General features: G+C 40.6%; 1 protein-coding gene and 1 pseudogene across 2 annotated transcripts in view; both read right to left on the reverse strand.

Annotated features, from left to right (window-relative positions):
- Positions 1 to 24,635, reverse strand: part of LOC110054340 (tRNA (32-2'-O)-methyltransferase regulator THADA-like) — a 653,734-nt gene that overhangs the window by 34,508 nt on the left and 594,591 nt on the right. For both annotated transcript variants that reach the window (XM_089292979.1, XM_089292980.1), the window contains one exon: positions 7,113 to 7,278. In XM_089292979.1, the coding sequence (XP_089149105.1) occupies positions 7,113 to 7,278 (166 nt within the window). The remainder of the gene's footprint in view (positions 1 to 7,112; positions 7,279 to 24,635) is intronic.
- On the reverse strand, positions 2,742 to 7,060 carry LOC149110970 (uncharacterized; annotated as a pseudogene).

Genomic DNA, 24,635 nt, shown 5'->3' on the forward strand with positions numbered 1-24,635 from the left:
ACAGCTGCCTCGAATGGTCCAAAGAAGACAGCTCCGGCATATGGATTGATATTTGAAAATAAAAAAGATGCACATTATACGATGTCAGACAACAAGCTCGTTAATACGTTCATGGATGTGGCTGTTCTCACTGGCTTAACCGCTGGCATTGGCTGGATTACGAAAAAGGTGGTGAAAGAGAACTTTACTTCTAACCCCAGCAGCAGCATCATGAACTATGCAAAATTCACAGCTGTCCTGGCAGGTAGCATCGCACTGAAAAACTACCTTGAAGACCAACTTTTCTTCCAACTTTGGTTTAGAAAAAAAGAAACATTGTCATAATACCAATGGCACATTCTTATTTTTTCCTCAAAGCCCTCTCAACGGTTGCATTGTTATATTTTTCAATGACGATATCTTATTATACCGCTGATGCCATAAAATTTGTTTGGTTGGATGTTATTGAAGATTCCGATTATGAAGACTCTGATTTTGAGGATCTTGATACTGAACACTTTCCATTACCGGAGAAATGCCCTACACCTCCTTCGTACGAACCCCCACCGCCATACGATAATTAAAAATACATTTTTACAACATATACAATGGCGAGCATTGCGATGATGATGGCGGGCGCAATTCTTAATGCGGCTGCTTTCACTGGTGGCAACTACCTTGCCAAATATCTTTCTGGTTACAGCGGGAAGATTGCGTTGGCAGAGAAAATGCAACACAACAAAGCCCTTGAAGCTTATCAAGCTGCTATGGCCAAATACACGCACGATGGCACCGTGCTTCTTGATTGGATCAAAACCAACAGAGAAATAAAAGAACAGGCGAAACAGAACTTCACGAACACTGATTACACATTCAAACTCTATAACCAGGCCCACCCAGACAAGCAGATCACAGTCAAAGAGCCCTGCTTCGCTGACTTTTATCAGCCCAGTGAGCAGCAAAAACAACGCGAGCTTCTTTTTGTGGGCGGCAGCATGCTTGCTCTTGGCTACACAGCTTTCCCTTTTCTTTAAATAAACTCGATGGTATAATAAATGGACACTAAGCTTGCCAAAGTCTGCTACAGCCCCCAGGGCTACTGGAGAGGCATCACTGCCATCAAAAAATTAGCGGACACCACAAAAGTCCCTGAAGAAACCACCAAGCAGTGGCTCATCAAACAAGCCCTTTGGCAGATCTATATCCCTGTGCCGCGATACACTCCATGGCCCAAATTCGACGTATTGTCGCCTATTGCGGTCCACCAGGCGGACCTTCTTTTTCTGCCTCATGACAAGCCCCCTCGTGGGCATAAAGTTTACAAATATGCGTTGACTGTTGTCTACATCACCAGCCATTACAAAGAGGCAGAGCCTCTGACCTCCAAAGACTCTGCGAAGGTTAATACTTCAAATAGCTCCCCAACGTTGTTGCCGCTCTTAACAATGAGGTCACTAGTCTTATCGGAAAAAAAACAGCTGTAGCTATCAAAGAGAAATCTGTCACTTCAAAACCTATAAAGTATTCCAGATCTGTTGGTTTGAAAGAAAAAGAACTCCCCCCACTTATCAATGTATGATATTTGTATCAGCCCAGCAAACTTGAAGGCAGGACTAAAAGAGCTACAGACCTAGTTTGGTCTTTCAAAGTATACCATCTTGAAAGAGCCACAACTAAAAACCAAATTAACCTGTTGTCTATTATTTGTGTGACAGGCCTAAGCATGGTTTTGTTTGTGAAGAGCTATTGGCTGTGCTTCCGAAGCTTCCTCCCGAACAAGTCCGTGCCTGATTTTTTTGTGCCCATATCCCAGCATGTGCACGCCATCGTCTTCTATCCACCGCTTCGTGTTGAATGCCGACAGTGAGACCTTGTCCATGTGCATGCTGTAGATCTCGTGGCCCTCGCTTCCCAAGATGTTCATCCCATCCCAAAACTGCTTTCTCTCAAACAACGCCTCTTTGTACTGCTCATGCTGGATCTCTTTTTTTACTACATTTTTTTCACGCCTTTCACTTTTTTGTTTTCTTTTTCTTCTATGATCGAGTACATTTTTGGCCGTATCGCCACTGCTTCAGCGATCACCCTTCCCGTGCACTTGTCTTTCATTTTGCCCAATACTTTTTTGTTTTGGCCGCTGCAGAGCGGACACTCTTTGGGGTAGTTGATGGTGTCGTACAGCACGAGGTCTTCTGCCATGTCTCTGTATATATCATCCCTCTTGATCTCCATGAGCAGGCTGTCAGTGTCCGTGTAGATCAGCTCGCATTTCTGGCCGTACCGCACCTTTAACTGGTTGTAGAAGAAGTCGTACATCAGGATCTTGCTGTTCTCAAGGATCATCATGCCTGTGTAGATCGCCTTGTCCAAGTACAACCGCGTTTTGTACGTGTGGATGCCCGCCAGGTCATCTCCAAATATCTCATGCCTTGCGTATGAGGGGCTGGCCACCAGCTTTTGGATCTTGTCGGCCTCCCAGCTCCAGACGATTTTTATGTCGACGCAGTTGCGCAGGTTTTCCATTGTTTTGCCAAACACTGAGGTGTTCATCAGCTTGTAGAAGTTTGTTTCGAAGTTGCTCTTCGCCTCTTTCCGGAACTCTGTGTTCATCCTTATGTATGGCTCCATCCACTGCTCCTGGTCAAACTCAAGTACCCGGTGGACCTTTTTCAGGCACCTCCCCTGTTTCAAGTATAGCTGCAGGTTCCTGTAATGGACTATGTACTTTTCTTTGTTCTCCAGCGTCAGGAGCAGTTTCTCGCTTTTCGGAAAGTCTAACCCCAGATCGGGCATCATTCTTTTTTGGTATCCTGACATCTTTTCCGCCCCAATGGACTTCTTCTCTGGCGTGAGTGGGTAGCCGTTCTGGGCTTAGTGGAGCTCTCCCGGGTACTCCAGGGTCCACCTCCAAGATCCACCCGATATGCAATCCTTATTTCATCTTCATTATCTGCTCTACGGTGGGCATCACTTGCCTCCACTTGAAACCTCCTTTGGGCAGTGGAAGGCTCATCGCCCAAGCTGTGGAGGTTTTTCGCGTGATATATTTGTTTGGCTTGGTTGGTCGTAGTTGGCGGCCCGCAGTTTGTTTGCCTTCACATACTGCTTGCTCACCATCGAGATGCTGCCCTGCATGCCTTTTTCGATGAACAAGTGCATGTCCAGTCTCCAGTCTTTTTCAGCAGTGCATCCCAGCTCAGACTGGGGGCTGTGTAATAATGCACCAGGTCAAGGGCGTACTTTCCCATGCATACTTTCCAGAAGTTTTCGAATACGTCTGCCAGCAGTACGACGTCGGTCTGCACGTACAGGTCGTGGTAGTCGCTGAGGGTCTTGCACCCAAACTCGGTCCAGACCTTTTGCATGTGGGTACTCTTCGTTGGTTATCTCTTTTCCAGACAATTTCAAGAAGAACTCTTCTTTGGCAGGGAGCACTATCTTGGCAAACCTTTCAAAGCTCTCCAAGTACTTGTACAGGTAGATTCCTTTCTTCAAGAGCAGCTTTCTCTTTTCTCCGTCTTTACACAGCTTTTCTATTATTTTCATATCCTCTGGTATGCTTCCCATTACCAGCGTGTCAAGACTGCTCATCATGAAGTTTAAGCTGTCGATGAACCCAGGTTTCCCAGCGAAAATGAGACATATTTCTCTGTGTTGTTTGGGATGCAGCTTATTTCTCCCTGCACCTGTGACATTGGTTTTGGCACCGCTTTGGGCTTTATGGGGAGCTTCAAGTTGCAGTCATTGTGTGCAGCCCCCTGGTATTTTCCTGTTATGTGGCAGTGGTCTTTCACCGCATCTCTGTAGTTGTTTACCAGCAGCGGCTTTCCGCAAAATATGCAGGCTTCGGTGTCAGGGCCTTTGGGCTATCTCTCTCTTCTTGGTCCAATGAATCCCCTCATCACACTATAATAACAACTTTTGTGGCCTTGACCGCAATATTCGCCTATGTCGAGGTCATACATGTCAAATGCGTCTTTGAAGCCAGCCTTTACCAGGCTTTCATTGCAGATGTGACATTCTGTTGTGGTGTTGAACTTTATCCAGTTCTCTTTTGTCATTACGATTGGCTTCTTGTCGGCTAACTCCGACCTCATAAATTCTGCATGCTACTACAGACTTGCCAAAAACTGGTACACTGCGTCTCCTCCGCGATACACGTGAGGTCCGCGCGTCTGTCCGTCACTTTTCATGATTAGATATGAAAAGCCACAGGGTTCATGGACTGTGGTTTTTATCGTTGCCTGTCCTTTTTGGGCACAGCCGCGGATCTTCCTTATCAAAGACTCAAAGTCAGCGTACACCACAAACGGCGCTTTCATCTGCCCTTGGTGGTTCTTGAACTTTACCTTGTTTTCACCCACTTTGGGCAACTCTGTCCTTATGGGACGTTTCAGCTGCCCCATGTATTCTGGTCTGCGTCTTTCCAGCAGCTCCTTTCTTTGGTATCCGTGCAAGCAGCGTTCGCAGAAATGTTTGCTGTTGTTGTGCTGTTTTGGTCATACAGCAGTGCACTGAGCCTTTTCACATAGGTATAGTGCGATTTTTCTTTGTCTTGTATAAGTATCAAGTTGATTCTCGGGTGGCTTCCGTCTTTTTCACTGAGCCTATGCATGATAACACACTTGTCTTCCCATCCGAAGACATTTATCGCCAGGTTTGGGTTTTGTTTTTGTAGCTTTTTTATCTGTGATACAGGTGTTGGGAAGTCTATTCCTGTAAAATTCAACCTGTCTTCTGTGAGGTATCTTAACGGCCTTAATACGTTCATTCCGTCTATCGGTGGAAATAACGCCATGTGCAGTGCCGATCTCAAACACTGATTGTCTCAGTTTTGGGCGTTTATGATTGCTTTTTTGTTTTGTAGCCTTTTAGGCAGAGGCATGTAGCTGCCTTCACGAAAGGGTTGGTATTGGGTGACATTAACAAAGGCATCCAAAACTATTTACTGTTGCCATGTTGTTTCTGTTAAAAATCGCTGACTCTCTGTTTAAAATAATATTTCATTTGTTCTTTTACAGCATTCCTAGTTATCAAAAAGCTAACGTTAAGGGCGAACTGTATTTTCACGCTTTTCAGGGTTTTAATTTCATTCTCTATCACTTCTTTGAATCTTGCTTTTGTTTTTTGCGCACATTTCAGAAGGTCTGCTTTGAATTTCTAAGCTACTGGAACTGTCATTCTCGATACACGAAGCCATTCGTCTAATTTGGTTCTTACCAATCGAAAATCTAAATCCCTTCTGGGCCTTAAAGGTAGTTGAAGCCTCTCATTCTCTTCTCTCGAAATAGGGCCGTAAAACAGCTCAATCACGTCAGAAGAAAACCTTGACACGGCCATGGTTGCTTTATACTAAGACAGGCTCCTTCTTCAATTAAACAATAAATCTATATCAACAATCTCAGGCAGCTAACACACATGTATAAGGGGGTTCTGGACTCAAGGCGGGTTGCTTCTAATCACAGCGAGCGAACTAAGACGCGAAATGAGCAGCTACCCACTCTTGATCCAGAACCCCCCTTATACATGTGTGGACAACGCACACACCTTAAACTTGGAGAGCTGTCTTCTTTATTTATCTTCTATAATATCACAATTTCTTGGCTTTATCCACTGACTAGTTTTTGATTTTATTTTTTACTGTGTTACAGTGAAAAGGCTCTATTGAAACTCGAGTTTCAACAGTGGTCTTCAATGCTTCTTATTTCTAGTAACTTTTGCAAAATCCCTAATTTTTGATGGGCCCAGACAATGACTTATTTTTCAGGGGTATTAGTTTCACTTTTCATAGGAACCTGTGAAACAAACGACAACATTTCTAGAGTCATGCATGGCGCAAGCAAGAATTTGTTAACAAAATTGTCACTAAATGCCTCAAAATGATAAAAATAGTATTCTGAAGGTGGTTTTAGGTCATTCCATGTTTTAGTATTTATGCAATCAATCAATGGTTTCAACCAAACTGTTATGAATAAACAGCTGTATTTCCTCATTACTAATAGACTTTTACAGGGTGGCACAGTGGTAAGGTTTCAATCTGGGAGTTGGAAGTTAGAATCAAGGGTTGGCAGTTCGAATCCTTGTGTGGGGAGCATTTTTTCCTCCAAGCTACTAAGGGATGGTTTGCGTTTATAAACAAAAAAAAGTTCAAGCAATAAAAGTAGAGTAACAATACAAAACAAATGAGACGACATAGATATTTGAAATAATTCTTTGCGGAAGTGAAACCCTCACACGATTTTTGGAAAAGTTTCAGTTAAAAGCCGATGTCAAAGCTATCAATGGATCGAATTAAACAACCTTTATTGCATACTAAATAGTCTTTAATTTTGGGGCACTTTTTTGACTCCAAATGTGAAAGATCAGTTTATTGCTTTGGTAGCCAAATATTTCTTGGCCCTTTTGCAAAATGCCATGGTCAGTGGAATTACCACCCAAAAATTGTTTATGACCTATCGACTGACTGATGGACCAAGCAAGTGAATTATTTCTTTCCCAACCAATTGCTATAACTCATTCTAGCTACACTATGCTAGCTATCACTCGTTAAAAACTAACATAAGATCTAAGACTTAACATGGTAAATGGTTTGAACCCAGGAGTACCAGTAGTTCCTATAGTGTAATCATCCTGGTGAGGGCAGTTCTGAAAAGAACTGTTGTTGGTGACTGACGTTTCGACAACGCAAGCGGAAGTTATCTTAGAATAGTGTTTGTTAGTCAATGACGTTGCAAGTCTGGTCCGTTGATTGTAATTGGTCAGTTTAGCCATGATGGTATTGGCTGAAAGACTTGTGTAAAGTTTGTCATCAGTCATTGGTTGGTTTCGATCCATCCATTGTTGGTCGTCAAATTGGTCGGTGTTTGGTCTGTCTATTGTTAGTCAAATTAAGTTGGTCTGTTAGAAGTCCATTTGTTGGTTTCTTTTCTGTCATGGATAAGTCGTTTTAAGACCTAAGTCCTAAGACCCCCTCCAAATCTCAAAAATAAGACATAAGGTGTTAGGTTTTGAGACACCCATCAAGTGGGATACCATACAAAGCCCTTGCTTACCTGCAATTGTGACTCACCCAATCATAAAATGGCTAATTAGAGTATAGAGATACTTAAAGAGAAAGTTCAATTCTCACTTACCCAACCTTACTTGCAAATCAATCATCACATCAGTAACTGATGTATGCCCCAAGACCTGTGCAGTACAAAGCCTCACTTCAACACTTTCGGTAGGTGAACTTGTTTGAAGGGTTATATTTGCAAACTCTATCACTGCCTGTAAAGATTCTAAAGCAATGTTTGTGTCCTACAAAGAAGAGTAAAACAGGGTTAAGAATGATGACAATCATATGACTATGCTATTCTGCTGCCTGTACAATCAAACTCATTAATAATTCATCAAGTTTAAACAAAGGAAATCATGACCATGACAGAGTTTCAATGTCTGATCTTAATAAGCATAGATTTTTACTCTCCTACTTCTCCATTTTCTCATTAGTTTTAGTTTTGAGGAGATATATCAAACACTCTAGACAGTGTTTGACCACATCTCCAAACACCTTGAAGTTCATCAAAAATACCCTGCTATGTGTTGTATGTCAAACTCTCTTCTCTGTGTTTGGAACTATGGTCAAACGTGGTCTTTTGTGTTTGATATATTACACATTACACATCTCATTCCCTCATATTCCTACCAATAATCAAAAATTACTCCGTGCACCTACAATGGATACAAGGTGATAAATAACTGAGGCATGGAGCACCAACTTTGAAATAATTTTTTCTTAAGTTCTTCAATCCTCTGCATGATGTGGATTTCATTTAGATCTAGGTAAATAAAGTGTGGGTATCAAAAAGTGGCAGAGGTTTTCGCAAATTGATCACTTTTTGAGTTAAATAAGATTTCTGGAAAGTGAGCAAGACAGCTGTCTTCTAAAAGATTCTTTTTATAATCACCTCCAAAGGTGTCTATATTGTGGCAAATTGTGACAACAAAAGAACCTTTAAGGGAAGATCATAAGTAGTGGTGTTAATGAAAATAGAATGCCTAGTGCAACTGAAATAAATTGAGCATTTACTTCGTTATACAACTGTAGAGATCAAGACTTCACACTGTTGAGTATAAAAGGACAAGACCCAAATGTAAGGCAACAAACTCTACTGGAGAGCAATGCTTAATTTCATGCCAAAAATATGTTTTGACAAAAGGCAGGTATAAAAGTTGGACTGGATCAACTTGGACTGCAGTTCAGGTCAGATCAACTCAGATTGACTCAGATCAACTCGGAATGACTTGGATCAACTCAGATCATAACAAATAAAATTAGAGGAAATTGAAACTTTTACCTACTTGAAAGTCAATAAAATTCCCCACAAAAATAGGCTAAATCGAGAAAGACTCACTGCACTTCTCTGTGTTATAGAGCCGCCCTTTGGTATTTTTAGTGCCAGTTCCTACTGGATCAAGTTGCGAACTCATTTTCACCCATCCATTCAATCTCCATCAATCATGACTACCCAGCGTGTAGATCTCATCTGGTTCTCAACAAACAGCATAATCTAACGATTTTAGGCTTTGTTTCCACAGAAGAAATAACTACTCAATACTCCCCACCTTAGAAGGCTGGACCATTTGACTTGAGAGGTAGTGTGGATGATTTGCTATAGGCATGAATTCTTTTTCACTCTTTCATGCTCAAGGAGTTTTTCTTCTGTGTATGATAGATATATATGTATGATATTCTGTGTATGCAGGATATTTTTTTCCCCATGGAACATGATTTTTTGGCTCACAGATTGTGTGTGAAATTTTTTTTCAACAGTTGTCAAGTGCATGAATTTTTTGGGGGTACAAGTATGCTTGCCTCCCCTTGGTGGTGTGCCTTGTCGTGGCGGGGAGGCTTGTGTGACCTTGCAACCCCCAGGGCTATGCTGGCAGGAGCCTTGTGCTCCTGGCAGGTCTAACCATGCCGGATTGGTCTGCGCGGTGAGGGTCCAGACTAAAGCAGCACCGGCTGGGGAGCCATATAAACCCCCTAAGGGAAGAAAAACCCTGACAGAAAACCACTAGCCCTCCAGGTCATGGGGGTTGGGCGGTAGGCCAATCACCTGCCCCCGAAAATCCAGAAGATTACCGAAACTGTAACTTATCAAGAACAAATTAGCAATGGCAAAGCTGTGGCCGTGGATGGAGGAACAGCCGGACACACCATGATGTCAATGGGTAAAAGCCTACGGGAAGCTCGCAGACCGACAAGGTCATTGGCAACGCCAAAATCTACCACTGGCGTTAAACAAGGATGTGTCATGTCAGGCTTCCTGTTCCTGCTTACTGTTGACTGGAAAGAGATGGTCCAGCTGGGCGGAGGTCAGGGGTGCAGCGCAAGACAGGGCTAGTTGCCAAGAGACAGTTACAGCCTTATGCGCCTCATGGCGTGAAGAGAAATAACTATAACATAACAAGTATGCTTGCAGGAATTTTTTTAAAATCACTCCCACTGCCTCAAAAGTCAAATGGTTGTCCAACACAAGCAAGCGCTGGACATGAAGAAACAGACGGAGAAACCTTTAGATGGGTAAAAGTTTAAATTTCCTCTAATTTTATTTTTTTATGATCTGACTTGATTCCAGTCAATCCAAGTTGATCAGAGTTGATCTGACCCAGACTGGTGGTCTGAGTTCACTACCAACTGTAGTTTCTTAAAAGTCCCATGAAATACTCATGAAATACTCATGAAATACTCGTGAATCTTTGTTCAGGGCCATGAATATTGCAATTTCCTATTTTTATGGCATCATTGAAACCTGTTAATTTTTTATGAAAATTCTTTCATGGTTCATGAAAATCTTTTTCATGGTCTTGAAAAAATCGCCACCGGTGCAGAACTGAAATTAATGGGTTATTAAAATCTGTTTTCATAAATAATTGCCATGAAATTTATGAATGAATCAAAGTTCAATTTAATGGGTCATGAAACATAAAACTAGATTCCATGACACATGAAATTGGCATGGAAGTCAGAAACTGATCAGGCCTGAAATTAATTGGTCATGAAAATGTGTTCATGACCATGAAAAGTCAGAAATATCAACCCAAATAAAATTTAATGGGTCATAAAAATTTTGGTTAACTTTTAATCCTGGGCTAGTGTTAACCAGCCTCCAAACAACCTGGGCCTGATTACAACAAGTTAACCTGGCTTGAGCCCATGATTCACTAAAAAAATCAACACTTGGTTACCAAAAAACTTCAAAAATACATGTGTGTTATTATATTCAAAACACAAACACCATGTTGGATCAAAACTCTAGTCGAGCTTTGTTTTTGCCTTTGTTTTTCCTCCAAGGTGGTTTCACATCTTTTACTGCTGCTTCTGCTTGTCCATTTGCTGCTTGGTGCTTTGGGCTCACTATGACATGTTCAAAGTTGTAGCTTTTGGCAAAGTTCTCAAATTCTTTGCTTATGCATCGAGCACCACAGTCAGTAACTAAATCTTTCTTTGGAGCTTTAATGGTTTCCTGGGATGTGAGGTATTTCAATTTGGCTACTTTAATGTATTTGGAGCAATAATTGACTAGTACCAGGTGATGCTCCCTTCAAAGGTGAGTATGTCTGATGCAGCCATTGCTGCATCAGACATTCATTGACATAGACATTAAATCTCGAAAGACATACAAAGCTGCTGTGAAAAAATGCCTTCATAGCCTTAATTGAAGTATTGTTTTCATATCATGACATCTAAGTGGTGTTTTTGTAAGAATATGCAATATTATTGCATAATCTTATATAGTCATTGGCCCATGTTGAAGGTTTGAGGATTTTATGAAACCTGAGAAACTCTCCCCTGATGTGAGTTAATAGTTAATGAAGATAACTAAAACTCAAGACGAAATCAGATTGTTGCATTTACAAAGTGGCAGACAAGATGATATTTGAAATGTAAACTGCCTGTGCTTAGTCAGATCCCCTCTAAACGGGTTACTAACAGTGTATTTATTTTGTAAACGATTATGTTATTGCTGATACAGTGTTCAGGTTCCCTGTGCTTTGGGTGAGTGAGAAAATTTCATGAACGCAAATTGAATGGGAGCTTTAAAGATGCCTGCAGGCCAAAATTAAAGCTTCTTCTCTTGTTTTTTAAGCAGTGATGTAGTGATCTCAAACCCTTTGGTGATTTTTGTGTTTTTCACACTGTGGTGTTCATTAAAGTAAAGTAATTTGTGGTGTTGTGGTTTCTTGTTTGACCTTTCTCAGACCTTAATTTAGCATCCAAACTTCATTAATCCGTGCTAATTTATGACAAGCATGTACGATTGTTTTTAACAAAACACAGACCAACACTGTCTAGTTAAACTTCAATATGCTTCAGCTGCCAATCCGATGCTGTTTTCATTAGGAAGTAAACTTTACCTCTGCCATGATGTACCCAGAGCTGGACTGAATTTATTATTGACTGTGTAGCTTTTTTAGCTGATTTCCAGGAAAGACAGGCAATGACAAGGGTTGTGATGTGTTCATTTCCTGAAAAATTGTTGGTGCTGCCCAAGACAATGCAATGTTAGCCAAGGTTAAAGTTCGATTTACCCTGTGATCAACCATGGTCGGCGTCAACAAAACCAGAATCGGACCGGATCAGATCATGGATCAGATCAAGGAGCGGATCACGGATCAGATCACAGAAAAAAAAGTTTTAAAGAAAAAAATCCAAAAAATCAAATCAGTTATAAGATACTAATAAATAAAAACAAAAGTGGGAAACTAAAATATGTTAAATGAAAATAAGAATCCAAGTTTGACGCAAGTAATGACATGTTAATTACGGAGAATGACAAGAGGTCATTTAAAGAGCCACATAAGCACCTAATTTACGATGAATTTAAATTGTAATAAACAGGCAGATGGAGTTATATTTGAACGTTAGTTGGCTTGAAGCTTGTGTGAACTCCCATTCTCATTTTTGAAATTGTTGTTAGTGTCAGTAGCAAATTCTCGGCTACATTTTCGTGTCATATGTGAGTGTTACAGTTGGCATTACAGTTAATGAGAAAACTTACGAACGAAAGCTCAAGGACATGACTTGCTTTAAAGGGGCTACCTCACAGTTCACGCATCTTGAAAAAACTAGCCTAGTTTTTTCAAGTTCATCATTTGCTGTCCTTGTTAATCTTTGCCATCCTTAATGATTCTCATTTCGTTTTGATTTGTTCTGCCTCTTAAGTGTTTTCTACCCTAGAACACAATCATTTCAAGGTTTTATTCTATTTAAAGGCAACTCTTAACAACCCTAGAAATAACTCTAAAAATCATGACGTAATTCCTGAAATGTTGTTTATTCTCGGGTTGTGTTATCGCTCAGACTATCGATGTTATTCCTAGAATTTTTCCTAAAACAGCTATATTTCTTTGAAATACAAATGGTTTGTTTCATTTTATTCCAGCACAAAATATCGTATTCTAAACTCACATCTTGTAAAAGTATAGACTTGTCTGAAAAACGGAAATTGTTTGAAATCATCAGGTGTTTAATTTGTTTAGTGTGTTTTTGGTTTTTGTGTTTTGATTCATACCTTCGTCCTATTATTACCATGCTGACTCGTTTTATGACAGTTTGCCTTTGATATTATAAAGGAGTAACGGATTATCACACCTGAATTAAATAAAACGTTCTGCTCAGTAGTCACTCTAGTGTAATTTGTTCAGCAAAATTTTGCATTTTGAATCTTGAATTTTGAAGTTTTTCCTCGATCTGATCTGTGATCCGATCCGTGATCCATTCCATGATCCAATCCATGATCTGATCTGTGATCCGATATGTGATTTGATCTGTGATCCATTCTGTGATCTGATCCGTGATCTGCCGCAACCATGGTTTAGGTCAGTAACAACGGTTGAGATGACAGATATATCATGCGGTTGCATGGTATCTCAAAACCTGTGGTGTCCAGATTGCATCAATCTCATTTGGTTGCGTTTTCCACAACGTTTGATTTCATGGCAAAAAAGCCAAATCCAGACCAGCCACTGGAACATCATATTCAAACGTATGTCTAGATAGTCTGAAGTTCTCTATCCACCAGTTTGGAATGAAATTTCCATGCAAAATGGTTTCAAACCAGTGTACCAAACTTGGGGGTACACTCAAGGTCACCCAGCTTAATGCAAATCCAGTTTTTAAACTCGTGGATACGCGAAGCAGTTCATATATGAATTATTTCATATAAACTTCACATCATTTCACTCCTCACGGGAAGATATGAACTCGATTAATTGACCTCGCTCCCAATGTGTGGCTTCATAGCTCAGTTGGTAGAGCATCGCACCGGTATCGCGGAGGTCACGGGTTCGAATCCCGTTGAAGCCCTAATTTTTTTTCAGGCTTCTTCTTTCCAATTGCTTAAATTGGAAAATTAACTGCGATGATCATTCTTCACTTTCATCCACAACCGCAGTTCATATATGAATTATTTCATATAAACTTCACATCATTTCACTCCTCACGGGAAGATATGAACTCGATTAATTGACCTTGCTCCCAATGTGTGGCTTCATAGCTCAGTTGGTAGAGCATCGCACCGGTATCGCAGAGGTCACGGGTTCGAATCCCGTTGAAGCCCTGATTTTTTTTCAGGCTTCTTCTTTCCAATTGCTTAAATTGGAAAATTAACTGCGATGATCATTCTTCACTTTCATCCACAACTGCAGTTCATATATGAATTATTTCATATAAACTTCACATCAATACTAAATACATTGACACTTCAATAAAGCTGTTATCATTATTGTTGGAACACACATTTATGGGTTGACAGATTTTTTGGATCAAGACTGAAAATGCTTGCAAAAGTGTCTACCTATTTTGATGTATTTTACATGCAATATATATAGAGACAAGCAGTTCCACATTGGAAAAGAAGTGCTGTCTCATAAGAAACCTTACCTATAACCTTGAATGAAATGCAATAACAAACGTTTGTGAGCTCATACGACTTGTATACATGCAAATTTTTCCAGCATGCAGATCAACATCACAATCTGAGTGTGAGGGAAGAGGGGGGAGGAGGGGGGAAGAGTACTCTATGATTTGTTGGGCAGGAGTGTCCTCTGTGACCCGAGAACCCTTAGCCTTTACCACTCCATGTTCTGCTGCAATTTTGCCACCCTATCTATTCTGGGCATATGTCTTTGTAATATGTGTGCAAAAAAAGCCTACACTTTGTGAGTTAAGTGTTACCTTGCACAGTACAAACCCGGCTTGTTTTAACAGCACTAATAATAAGCCAGTAATTGCAAGTTCACCAATATGTTTCATCTCTAGATTAGTTAATCCACGAGTTTGGCCATAGGTCTCCTTTGATTATTACTTTGCTCTCTTAGCATTGTACAACTCCTCCTGAATCTCATGTGCAGTGCAATTTTCTCTTTTTTCTTAAAACTCTCCAATTACAACTGTCAGTCTGTCGATTATACAATGTCATGTCCAGTCACAAATAGTCACACAATTTCTGGTCACCAGAATTGGTTAGCAAAGTCATTAAAAGCGCTTCCTTTCTCAGCGATTTCTAAAAGTCGTACAGTTTTGGAATTTTGAATTGCCTGGTTAGCGGGTTAAATGAATGGAAACAATTTACATTTAACTAGAAAATGTTGGTCTATATACAAACACCTAGAAAGAATTTTCAGCTGGTTTATTGGCCTATTGAATTACTGTTTATTTATTTTACATGAATGTAAATGATTATGTTGTTCAGGTCCCCTGTGGTCTCAGTTCATTGACAGCAAATTTTGATGCAGAGCCTGGAGTATGAAATTTTGCAAACCAAAGCGAATTTCCCTTTGGGCGAGCGAGAAGATTTTCATGAGCGCAAATCCAAAGGGAGCTTTAAAATTGAATACAGGCAAAAATGTAAGCTTGTTCTTTTGTTTACGTTTGAATTCATGCTGAGTTAACGTCAAAACTTGACATAACAGTCATGCAAATGTATCAAATCAAGAAATCGACAAAAAGAAATGTATTCTGTAACTTCTCTGATCTACTCGGTAATGGCTGCCTTTGCTGTGCAAACTTCAAGGGACTTTTCACGTTGAATTCCTTTGTTGTCCCGAGTCACATTAGAAGTAGGTCACCTGTGTCGATCGCGTGTGGTTGATTCTTCACTCAAATTTGTGGCCATACCATAAATCCTCAAATTAGGGCCGGGGCACTTATTTCAAATTTAGGAGAAGATGGGGGCGCTTATTCGAGGGGGGCCCTTATTTAATTTTTCCCAAATGGTGGCCTGACATGATCAGTTTTTTTAATACATCATCTGCACATTAAAGGGGCAGTCTCACCAAGAGTTAGTACTTCTTGAAAATCCAATGAAGGTGTTGGTATTAATTGGATATCCACTAGTACACATGTAGTTGCTGGCCTAACCTTGCTAAAATGTACCGTACTAGTCACGAAAGTTGTTTACAACTGTTGTGGCTAAGGACGAGTAGGAAAGAAGTGGTCTAAAACTTGAAAACGTCGGGCCGATGTTTTCAAGTTCGACAATGTTACTTGGAGGAAAATCACTAAAAATCATTGACCTCTTAGGGATTTAATTTTATGCCTTTTGGTCTTATAAAGGTTATTTTGTTGATCAGTGAGTGCACTTTTATAATCCTAGCATAGTTTGCACAAAAAACTTAGGAGACCTCTTGTGATACTGCCCCTTTAACAACAACATAAGCTGTTTATCAACATAAAAAGCTGATCCTAAAGTATAAATTGTGGCACCATTGGTACTTAGCGTGTTCACAAACTGAAACAATGTTCAAATTTAACGCTACATGACGGAAACCATACATCCTTTGTTGTCTCAGTAATCGTCCACAAAATGGGACGAGGGGAGGGGGCGCTTATTTAAAGGGGGTGCTTATTTTAAATTTTGGCCAAGGGGAGAGGTGCTTATTTGAGGGGGGTGCTTATTCAAGGGGGGTGCTAATTCAAGGATTTACAGTAATTTCCTTTCAGTTCAGCATTGGTAAACTTGAGCAGCGGTTATCTTCAAACTAATGTACACATCAGACCAAGAGGTGATTTGAAAAAGAAATTGCTCACTTTGATTTGGAGGTAATTTTCAGAACCCATCTGGTCGAATCATGTGTTCAACTAAAAAGCAAAAGGTTGCAATAATTCTAAGAAAAGGTAACAAACAGAATCAAAAAGATAAAGACAAACAACTTACAGATATTTCCTCCTATTGATATGAACTGGTAGATTGAAGTAACTGATAAACTTAACTGAAACTTGACACAATTGACATGATTGCTGCATGACATAACACGTACTGAACAAAAATCTTTCGCAATGAATCACATGTATTTTACATGAATATATTTTAATTACATTATTTTAATGTAGTAGTACACACGACCCCACAAGCTTTGTAGCTTTGATTCTTGTTGTGTTGAAATAAAGGTTTTATGTTTATATGTTTAAGTTATGATCTACGAGTTAAATTTTAAATCAGGTGTAACGCATGTAGGGGAAAAGTCACGCAAGTTTGAATCCTACTACTGGTCCCTTAATGCAAACTGAAAGCATTTAAACTTAGTTGAGTGATTCAAACAGAAAAAACTTCAGTAATATATTGTCACTAAATCCATTCAAAATGGTTCATCGCAATCAAGTCAATAAAGAAACAACTGTTCTCTGTTGTTAAAAGCAAACTTCTTGGTTGAGGACATAGACTGCGAGCAGTCTCTCTTTTGCTCTAAAATCCATGGGGAAGAACGCAAAGAAGAATTCAACACAAGTGAGTGGTGGCTCGTGAGCGTGCGAGCATGATATGCAAAACCGTGAGCTGCTGCGCTGCTTGAGGCTTTGCTGCTCACCACTCACATTTCACACTTGCAATCACACTTGTTTTGCTTCATTGCGTTCTTCCCCATGGATTTCCGAACAAAAGAGATACTGCTCACAGTCTATCAAGGACATCAAGATCAAGAATGTTTAGCTGCTCTCGTGACATCTAGGAGCCTATAAAAGAACGATCTTGTCGATGGGTCATTCCAGGACCATGGACTTGGTTTTTAGCCTGACTCTCCTCACAAGCTAGTCTCTTCTTTGAGGATGCCACCAAGGGGCCACAAGTTTTCTACCACAAGTACAATGTCTCCAGTTTCAAAATGACAGCTTTATCTTTGCAGTGATTGCCTTCTCACTTATAGCAATTAAACTCCCAAATACTGACTTAAAAAAAACAAACTCCAACTGAATAGAATAACACTAAGCATAAGCTGACAAGTACGCATTGCAGACAAGATGTCATCGTTCTGTTTAGTTCACGTTGTTCAGTTAAATTGGCCAAAGAGGGGTTTTGAATTTGTTTGGAACCACTTTAGTCAACTGCATATGTTTAACTATGAAGAAATTCGATGTGGAATCCAAAAGCAGCTTAATCAGCACATCGTGTTGTGCTGTACATGATCCAGTGGTAGGAGAAAGTTTTCGTTGTGTGTTCTGTGGGAAGTCGAAAATAGCTCATTTCTTGCTCATTTGTAGATAAAAAAATATAGGTATTGTGAAACTAAAGGGTGCAGACTGACTTGTGCTTATTTCTCACAACTCTGGCTTTTTACAAGAAGTTCTATGTCCACTCATATCAGATGCAAAACACGAACTTTGTGCGCTAACTTTTACAGTTTTTGCTGACTGTCAAATTTGGGTCAAATTTACCAGAAAAACTGGAACTCAAGGGGGTGATGGAGAGTGGATCTGGTATCTCCTATACCAAAACACTTGAAGAGCAAACTTTAGTATATTTATCCAATAGTCCACCTAACCTATCTATCCTGTTATTATGGAATAATTTGGCCGACCCGCATCTTTCAGCTTTTTCAGATTTTTCCTGGTTTCTCAGACAATGACTCTTAAAACTAACAACTGAGATTTGAACAAACTATGCATTTATCCAAAGTAGCATCTGCAGATATTGCTTGATGGATCAGGATTCCCCTGTCCTCTAAGAGAATGAATCATGGGAAAATTGGTCACATCTTGTACACTGATGCCCCTACCCAGGGGTGGGGTGCACGTCTAAATGACACCACAACTGGGGGACAGTGGTCTACAGGCTTTTAGTCAGGGTTTGAAAAGTGGCCTTCCAAAATGTGGCATAGCCTGCTCAAATGAGCAATTTATAATGCAACATGTGAAAAATAAAATAATTTTCTATAGAAAATGGCTGTTCACAGGATGCCTGGACACCCATCTGGCTAAAAGCCTGCCAGTCTAGCTCAGAAGAAAACCACCATATCAATTACTTGGAGCTCAAGACAATTCTCTTGGGTTTGCAGTCCCTTTGTACAGAGGTGAACCATCATCACAACAATGTTATGACTAATAATACCACTGCTGTGGCATATTATGTAACAGGGGGATTCTCATTCCCACCCATGTAATGACATTGCCAGACAACTATGGGAGTAGTGTATCCCAAGAGACCTATGGCTTTCTTTTACTCATTTTCCAGGGGAAATCAATGTTATTGCAGACCACACATCCAGGGTTTTTGATGACTTAACTGAATGGAAGCCTAACGTTGATGCTTTCAACAGGATGGTAAACACCCTGGGAGCACCCGACATTGATATTCTTACTTCAAGGTTAAACTATCAATTGACACCCTATGTCTCATAGCTTTCAGACCCACAAGCTATGGCAATTAATGATTTCACTCTGGACTGGACTAAATTTTTATATTCCTTTTCCCACTTTAGCATCCTAGGACAATTTTTGCAGAAACTGGAAATGGATCAAGCCCAGGCAATCCTGATTTGTCCCAACTGGTCAACACAGCCATGGTACCCCAAAAAGCCACTCCTCTTACCAAAGCACCTGAGCAAAGCAAAAGCATCTACCATTCAACCCAGAACAGCACCACCACCCTGGGAAGACACCTTTGTCTGATGGCCTGCCTCTTATGTGGAAATCTCTATAGAGTAAAAGAATTTCACAAACAACTCACAACAAAATCCTCAACTCCTGGTGATGGGTACCCAAAAACCGCACCATGTCCACCTTGAAAAGAGGCCGTCAGTTGCAGATAGGAGGGCTGTGGATCCCCTTCACCCACCTGTAAATGATGTGTTGGAGTTTCTACAAGAACGCTATGAAAGGGGTTTAAGGAACAGCTGTCTTAATACTGCAAGAAGTGTCCTGTCTTCCTTCATAGTTCTCAAAGGCCACACTACTGTTGGGAACCACCCACTTGTTCAACAGTTCTCAAAAGGAATTTTCCAAACTAGGCCAGCTTTTCCTTGTTATATAAGATGATTCCCATTGGAGAGTTATTTGCACTCCAACAAGCATCCAAGACTGCAATCCAGGCAGCACATTTCCCACATCTTCAATGGTAACCCTAAATCTTAATTCACATGCCATATTAGTGAAGCTTGTGTAAAAGTTTGATGATCACATCTTTCAAAATAAATATTTCACAGTTTTTAAGGATTTTAGCACTCGAGAATTTTATTAAATTCTAAATTAAGGGTTTTTTTAGGCAATTTCAGCACTGATCAAATGGTCATAGAATTGACTAAAATAACACAAAAACGGCTCAAAACTATAGAAGATCTTAAACAAAACACGGAAAAGCCAAGAAGGGACATGGATGGACAGATGGATTGCATTTGGGTAAATTTGAAAAACGTCGGCCCACCTTTTTTCAGATTTATATCAGTTTATACCAAAATGTCATTTACACAGCTGGAAAATCATTCTCAGTTGTCATGTGGCCGTGCTTTTGCAAATAAAAGACTTTTTGCTCTGCCAATTTGACGTTTAGAGCTCATAATTACCAAAATTAAACAAAATTACCTAAAATAGTGTGACCTAGCTCATTTAAATCAAATCCTGGCAGAGCAATTAGTGTTTTTCAAATTTTATCCAAATTAGGCTTGAGCCATGCCTTAACATGCTTGAGTCAATGAGCCAGGAAAGTGTTTTACTGGCCACACATAAATGCTAGGTTAAAAGATTTCTTTCTCAAGTGTTATATCTGCAATTTGTACAGGCCAACACAGCCTCAAGAACCGCTTATGCCCCATGAAATCCCATAGTCGTATGGGCACCTTCGGACTTGGCGGGCAGTGACCTTATTGCCCGAAAAAAATTACACCATGCCTGAAAGCATGAGTGTTGTTGAAATGCACTCAAATCGCAGTAACAACAAAAATGTTCAAAATTCTCATGTGTAATGAAACTGATATAATTCCAAAAATAGTTATTTTGAAACCACGCATGCTCTATTTACCTTGATGGACAGCTGGAAAAAAGAAAGAGTTAATTCTTCCTTGTACGAAAAGTTCAAGAAAAATGTTAAAACTGCTCTTAATGTGCCATTCAAAAAGGCTCTTTTCAGTGCCACCACAAAACAAAAGTCTTGGTCTTCATTTGCTTTGATTCTTTCCTCATTGTTTTGTTGATGGAAGTAATTGATAATATCTATATCCTGGATTTCCATGATAAACAGTTAAATGATATGTGGCTTTTCCAAATCAGAATACATGGATCCTTATATCATTTCACTCTAACTCCATTTTGACGAGGCAAACGTCAGAGAAAGTAGCCTACAAGCCTGGCCTAGACTACCTTTTAGAATGTTTTCTCCCGAGTACCTTTGCCTGAATCATCAGCATTTTCCCCAAAAATCTTCAAAACTTTTTCAAAGTGGGGGAGCTGCAGCACCCCCCTCATCCCCTTGGCCTGTACGCCCATGTGAAATCTTATCAAAGGTTAGCACAGATCTGTTCTTGTTTGACCAGTGCCACTACCTGATTACTGTTAATTATTATTCTTCTCTCTTCAGGGTGGATTAGCTTAACATGACAAATTCCAGAACTGTTATTGAGAAGTTGAAAATGCAGTTTAGCCACCCTGGAATTCTGGAAATAGTCATTTCTGACAATGAAATGCAATATGCTTGTATAGAGTTTACAAAGTTTGCAAGTGACTGGCACTTTCAACTCATCAATTCCTCTCTACCAAATCTCCAAAGTAATGTAAGGACTATTGTAACACGCCTAAAGAAATTGGTTCATCCACAGTTCAAAGGCTGTTCAGCAGGAGAACATGCAATTTGTTACTGCTGTCAAGTAAATGACTAGAACCTAAGTCAGTTCCCCTCCAGGACGTGCAAGAAAAGCTGATTAACCCTAAGCAGAAGCATTTCTACTACAACCTGAAAGGTACAGCATTACCTGAGTTGCAACCTGGACATACTGTCAGGATGAAGAGGTCATAAGAATCTACCTGGAGGGAAGCTGGTTGTAAGAAAGTGATTCGCCCACATTACTATGTGGTTTTATTGGGTGGTCAAACCTACTGACAAAATTGCCGACAGCTGTAAATGGTGCCACAATCCAGTCCTTTTCCTGTTGTGAAACAAGCAGCTGAGCCCCTTCAATCAGTCCTACAGTCAGATTTTCACTCTGTTGCAAAACTAGCAGCTGAGCCCACAATCAGTGCTACAAACAGACGCCCATCTGCTGTGAAACCTGTTGCTGAACATGTGGAAGTTGCTTTCCCTCCTAGTGTTACAAGGAGTGGTTGTATTGTCAAACCACCAGCCCGTTTTCAGAACTGCGACTTAGACTATACTTTGTTGAAAACTTTATTTTGAACACTGTTGTTTATTTTGCTAAGGAACTCAGTCACGGTTTGCAAGAACTCAGTCGCAATACTTGCTTTAAAAAGGGGAAGATGTTGCGATACTGCAAAAATTAACATGTATTTCTTAATCACATGACTTATTGTTATGTAATCAGATCCTCATGGTCTTTGCTTACCACCATTAAAGTTGTCGAGTTGTGTTTATGCTTGGTGTCCTTACATTGACAGTAATATCCATAGTAACCAATGATGAAACAGAATACCAAAATTAAACAAGGCTTACCTGTAAGGTGAAGTTCTCCAAGTCATTGGTCGGGAGCGAAGAAGTCATGTGTCCACCTGTGTGTTGTTTGCTCAACCATAATTGGCTGCAAATGCTCACATCTGTTAATGACTGATCTTCCCAGACTACTGCACTTCCTCACATGACTACTTCATTCCTGACCAATAACTCATGGAACCTAAATCAAACTACACCTTACTGGTAAGCCTTGTTTAATTTTGGTATTTTTCTCACTGGAGATAAGAATTAGTCCTATGCTTTAGATACTGGACAATTTTACAAAATAGCTGTGATTCAGAAAAAAGAACCAAGCACACGGCTCTTCTTCTGAGCAGTGTATTATAATGGATGTTAACATACAAAATCTCCCCCATGTATCCTACCTTGTGGAGGTGGGGTGGCTTGCGTGCCTCTGTGACCTGGATAGCTATGCGAGCTGGAGCTTAGGCTCCTGGTAAGGTCTCCCTTGCTGGACAAGTCAATGGGTAGAGGCCTGACAAACAGGATCACCTCTCCTCACGGTAAAGAGGTTGGCATAGGCCTAACAACCCTATCTATAAAAACAGTTGTTACAGAAACATCGACAACTTCAAGGCAGCAAGACTTGGGAGAGGAGGGGCCTTTGGACCAAGGATATATATGATGCGGGACAGTGAAAGTTGTCAAGAAGCTGTAATGGTAACTCCCCTTCTAACCTCCAGGAGGACTACTAATATAGCCACCTGGAACATCAGGACCATGTTTCAAGCAAGGAAAGCAGCACAGGTGGCACAGGAAATGGAGAACTACAGAATATTGCTCCTAGGACTATGGGAGACGCAGTGGAAGCAGTCAGGTCAGCTACAACTACTTTCAAGTCAGACAATATTATATTCGGGTCACAAGAATGAATGCGTACCACACACAGAGGACGTGGCTATCATGCTTTCCAAGGAAGCACAGCGAGTGCCCATCAGCTGGGAAGCAGTCAGTCCACAGATTGTCACAGCCAGTTTCACCACAAAAAAGAAGAACATCAATATTACTGTTATACAGTGCTATGCCCCTATGAATGATGCTTTGGATGATAAGAAGGAAGAATTCTATGATCAACTGCAGACTGCAGTCAACAGACAAAGTGATAAGGATATTACCTTACTCATGGGAGATCTTAATGCAGACAGGAGATGTCAACACTGGATATGAGCAGGTTATGGGCATACATGGGCTTGGAAGGAGGAATGAAAACAAAAACCTGTTTGCAGATTTCTGTGCACAAAACAGTCTGGCTATTGGGGGCAGTGTGTTCGAACACCGGTGCATTCATAAAGCAATGTGGAGATCGCCTGATCATGTGACAGAAAATCAGAGCGACCATGTGTGTATATGTCAGAGGTTCAGGCAGTCTCTACAGGATGTAAGAGTAAAATGAGGAACTGATGCTGCATCAGACCACCATATGGTTTTGGCAAACACTAAAGCTATGCCTGAAGCACTGCAAATCACCCACTAATGCCACTAGAACAATGTATAATCTGGACCTATTGAGTGACGAGGAGACAGCAGACAAGTTTAAGATCAACCTCACCGATGGGTACCAGGTGCTGCAGCAGTTTTATGATGAAAACATTCAGCTTGAGGAAAAATGGAAGCAGACAGAGAAGATGTGGACTGAGCTATGCAAAGAGACAGTTGATAGGAAGAGGGCCCAAAATAACGACTGGATGTTGGCTGAAACTCTATGAAAGAAACAAGAGAGACGGAAGAAGAAGGCCATATTGGACATGTGTAGAACAAGAGCACGTAAGGCAGAGGCACAGCAGCAGTACACAAGGGCCCACAGAGAGGTGAGGAGTAGGAGACAAGAGGAGCCATACACACAATCTGGTCAAGCACACAGAGGAAGCAGCAGCACAAGGGAACATGAGAGAGCTTTACAACACTACTAAGAAGCTCTCAGCACGATAACTATTAAAAGACACACCAATCAAAGACAAGGAAGGAAAAACATTGACAACAGCAGAGGAACAGCTAAAGAGAAAGGTGGAGCACTTCAGTGAACTCCTGAACAGTCCTGCCCCAGAAGACCCCCAGATATACCACCAGCAGAGATAGAGCTGCCCATTAATTGTGGTAAACCAACAAGACAAGAGATAAGAAAGGCAGTCCAGTCTTTGAAGAATGGTAGGGCAACTGGGCCAGATGATGTTCCTGCAGAAGCCCTCAAGGTAAGCATTGGCACCTCTACTGAAGCTCTCTTCAGACTATTTGAGACTGGAATGGGGCTCATCTCTCTACATCAACTTTATTGACTATGGAAAGGCCTTTGACAGTGTGGAGAGCCACACTCTGGAAACTTCTGAAGCACTATGGTATCCCTGAAAAGATCATTACAATCATTCAGCAATCTTATGAGGGAATGTCATGCAGAGTGGTACACAGAGACCAGCTTCCAGATTGCTTCAATGTCACCACTGGCCTTCGACAAGGATACTTGTTAATACCTTTCATGTTTGTTCTTGTTAGACTGGATTTTGATGACCACCACCGAGGGAACAAAGAATGGAATTTAGTGGACCCTTTGGTCACAGCTGGAGGACTTAGACTTTGCTGATGACCTGGCCCTTCTTTTACATAGCCATGAACAGATGCAAAGCAAGACCACTGGACTGGCACCAGCATCAAAAAGAACAGGACTGAAGATCAATAGGGGTAAATCAATGGTCATGAGGATAAACACCATCAATGAACATCCAGTTA

This window comes from Orbicella faveolata, unplaced genomic scaffold (genome assembly GCF_042242905.1).
Source record: "Orbicella faveolata isolate gen_17 unplaced genomic scaffold, um_ofav_v1 contig_24, whole genome shotgun sequence".
Taxonomy (NCBI): domain Eukaryota; kingdom Metazoa; phylum Cnidaria; class Anthozoa; order Scleractinia; family Merulinidae; genus Orbicella; species Orbicella faveolata.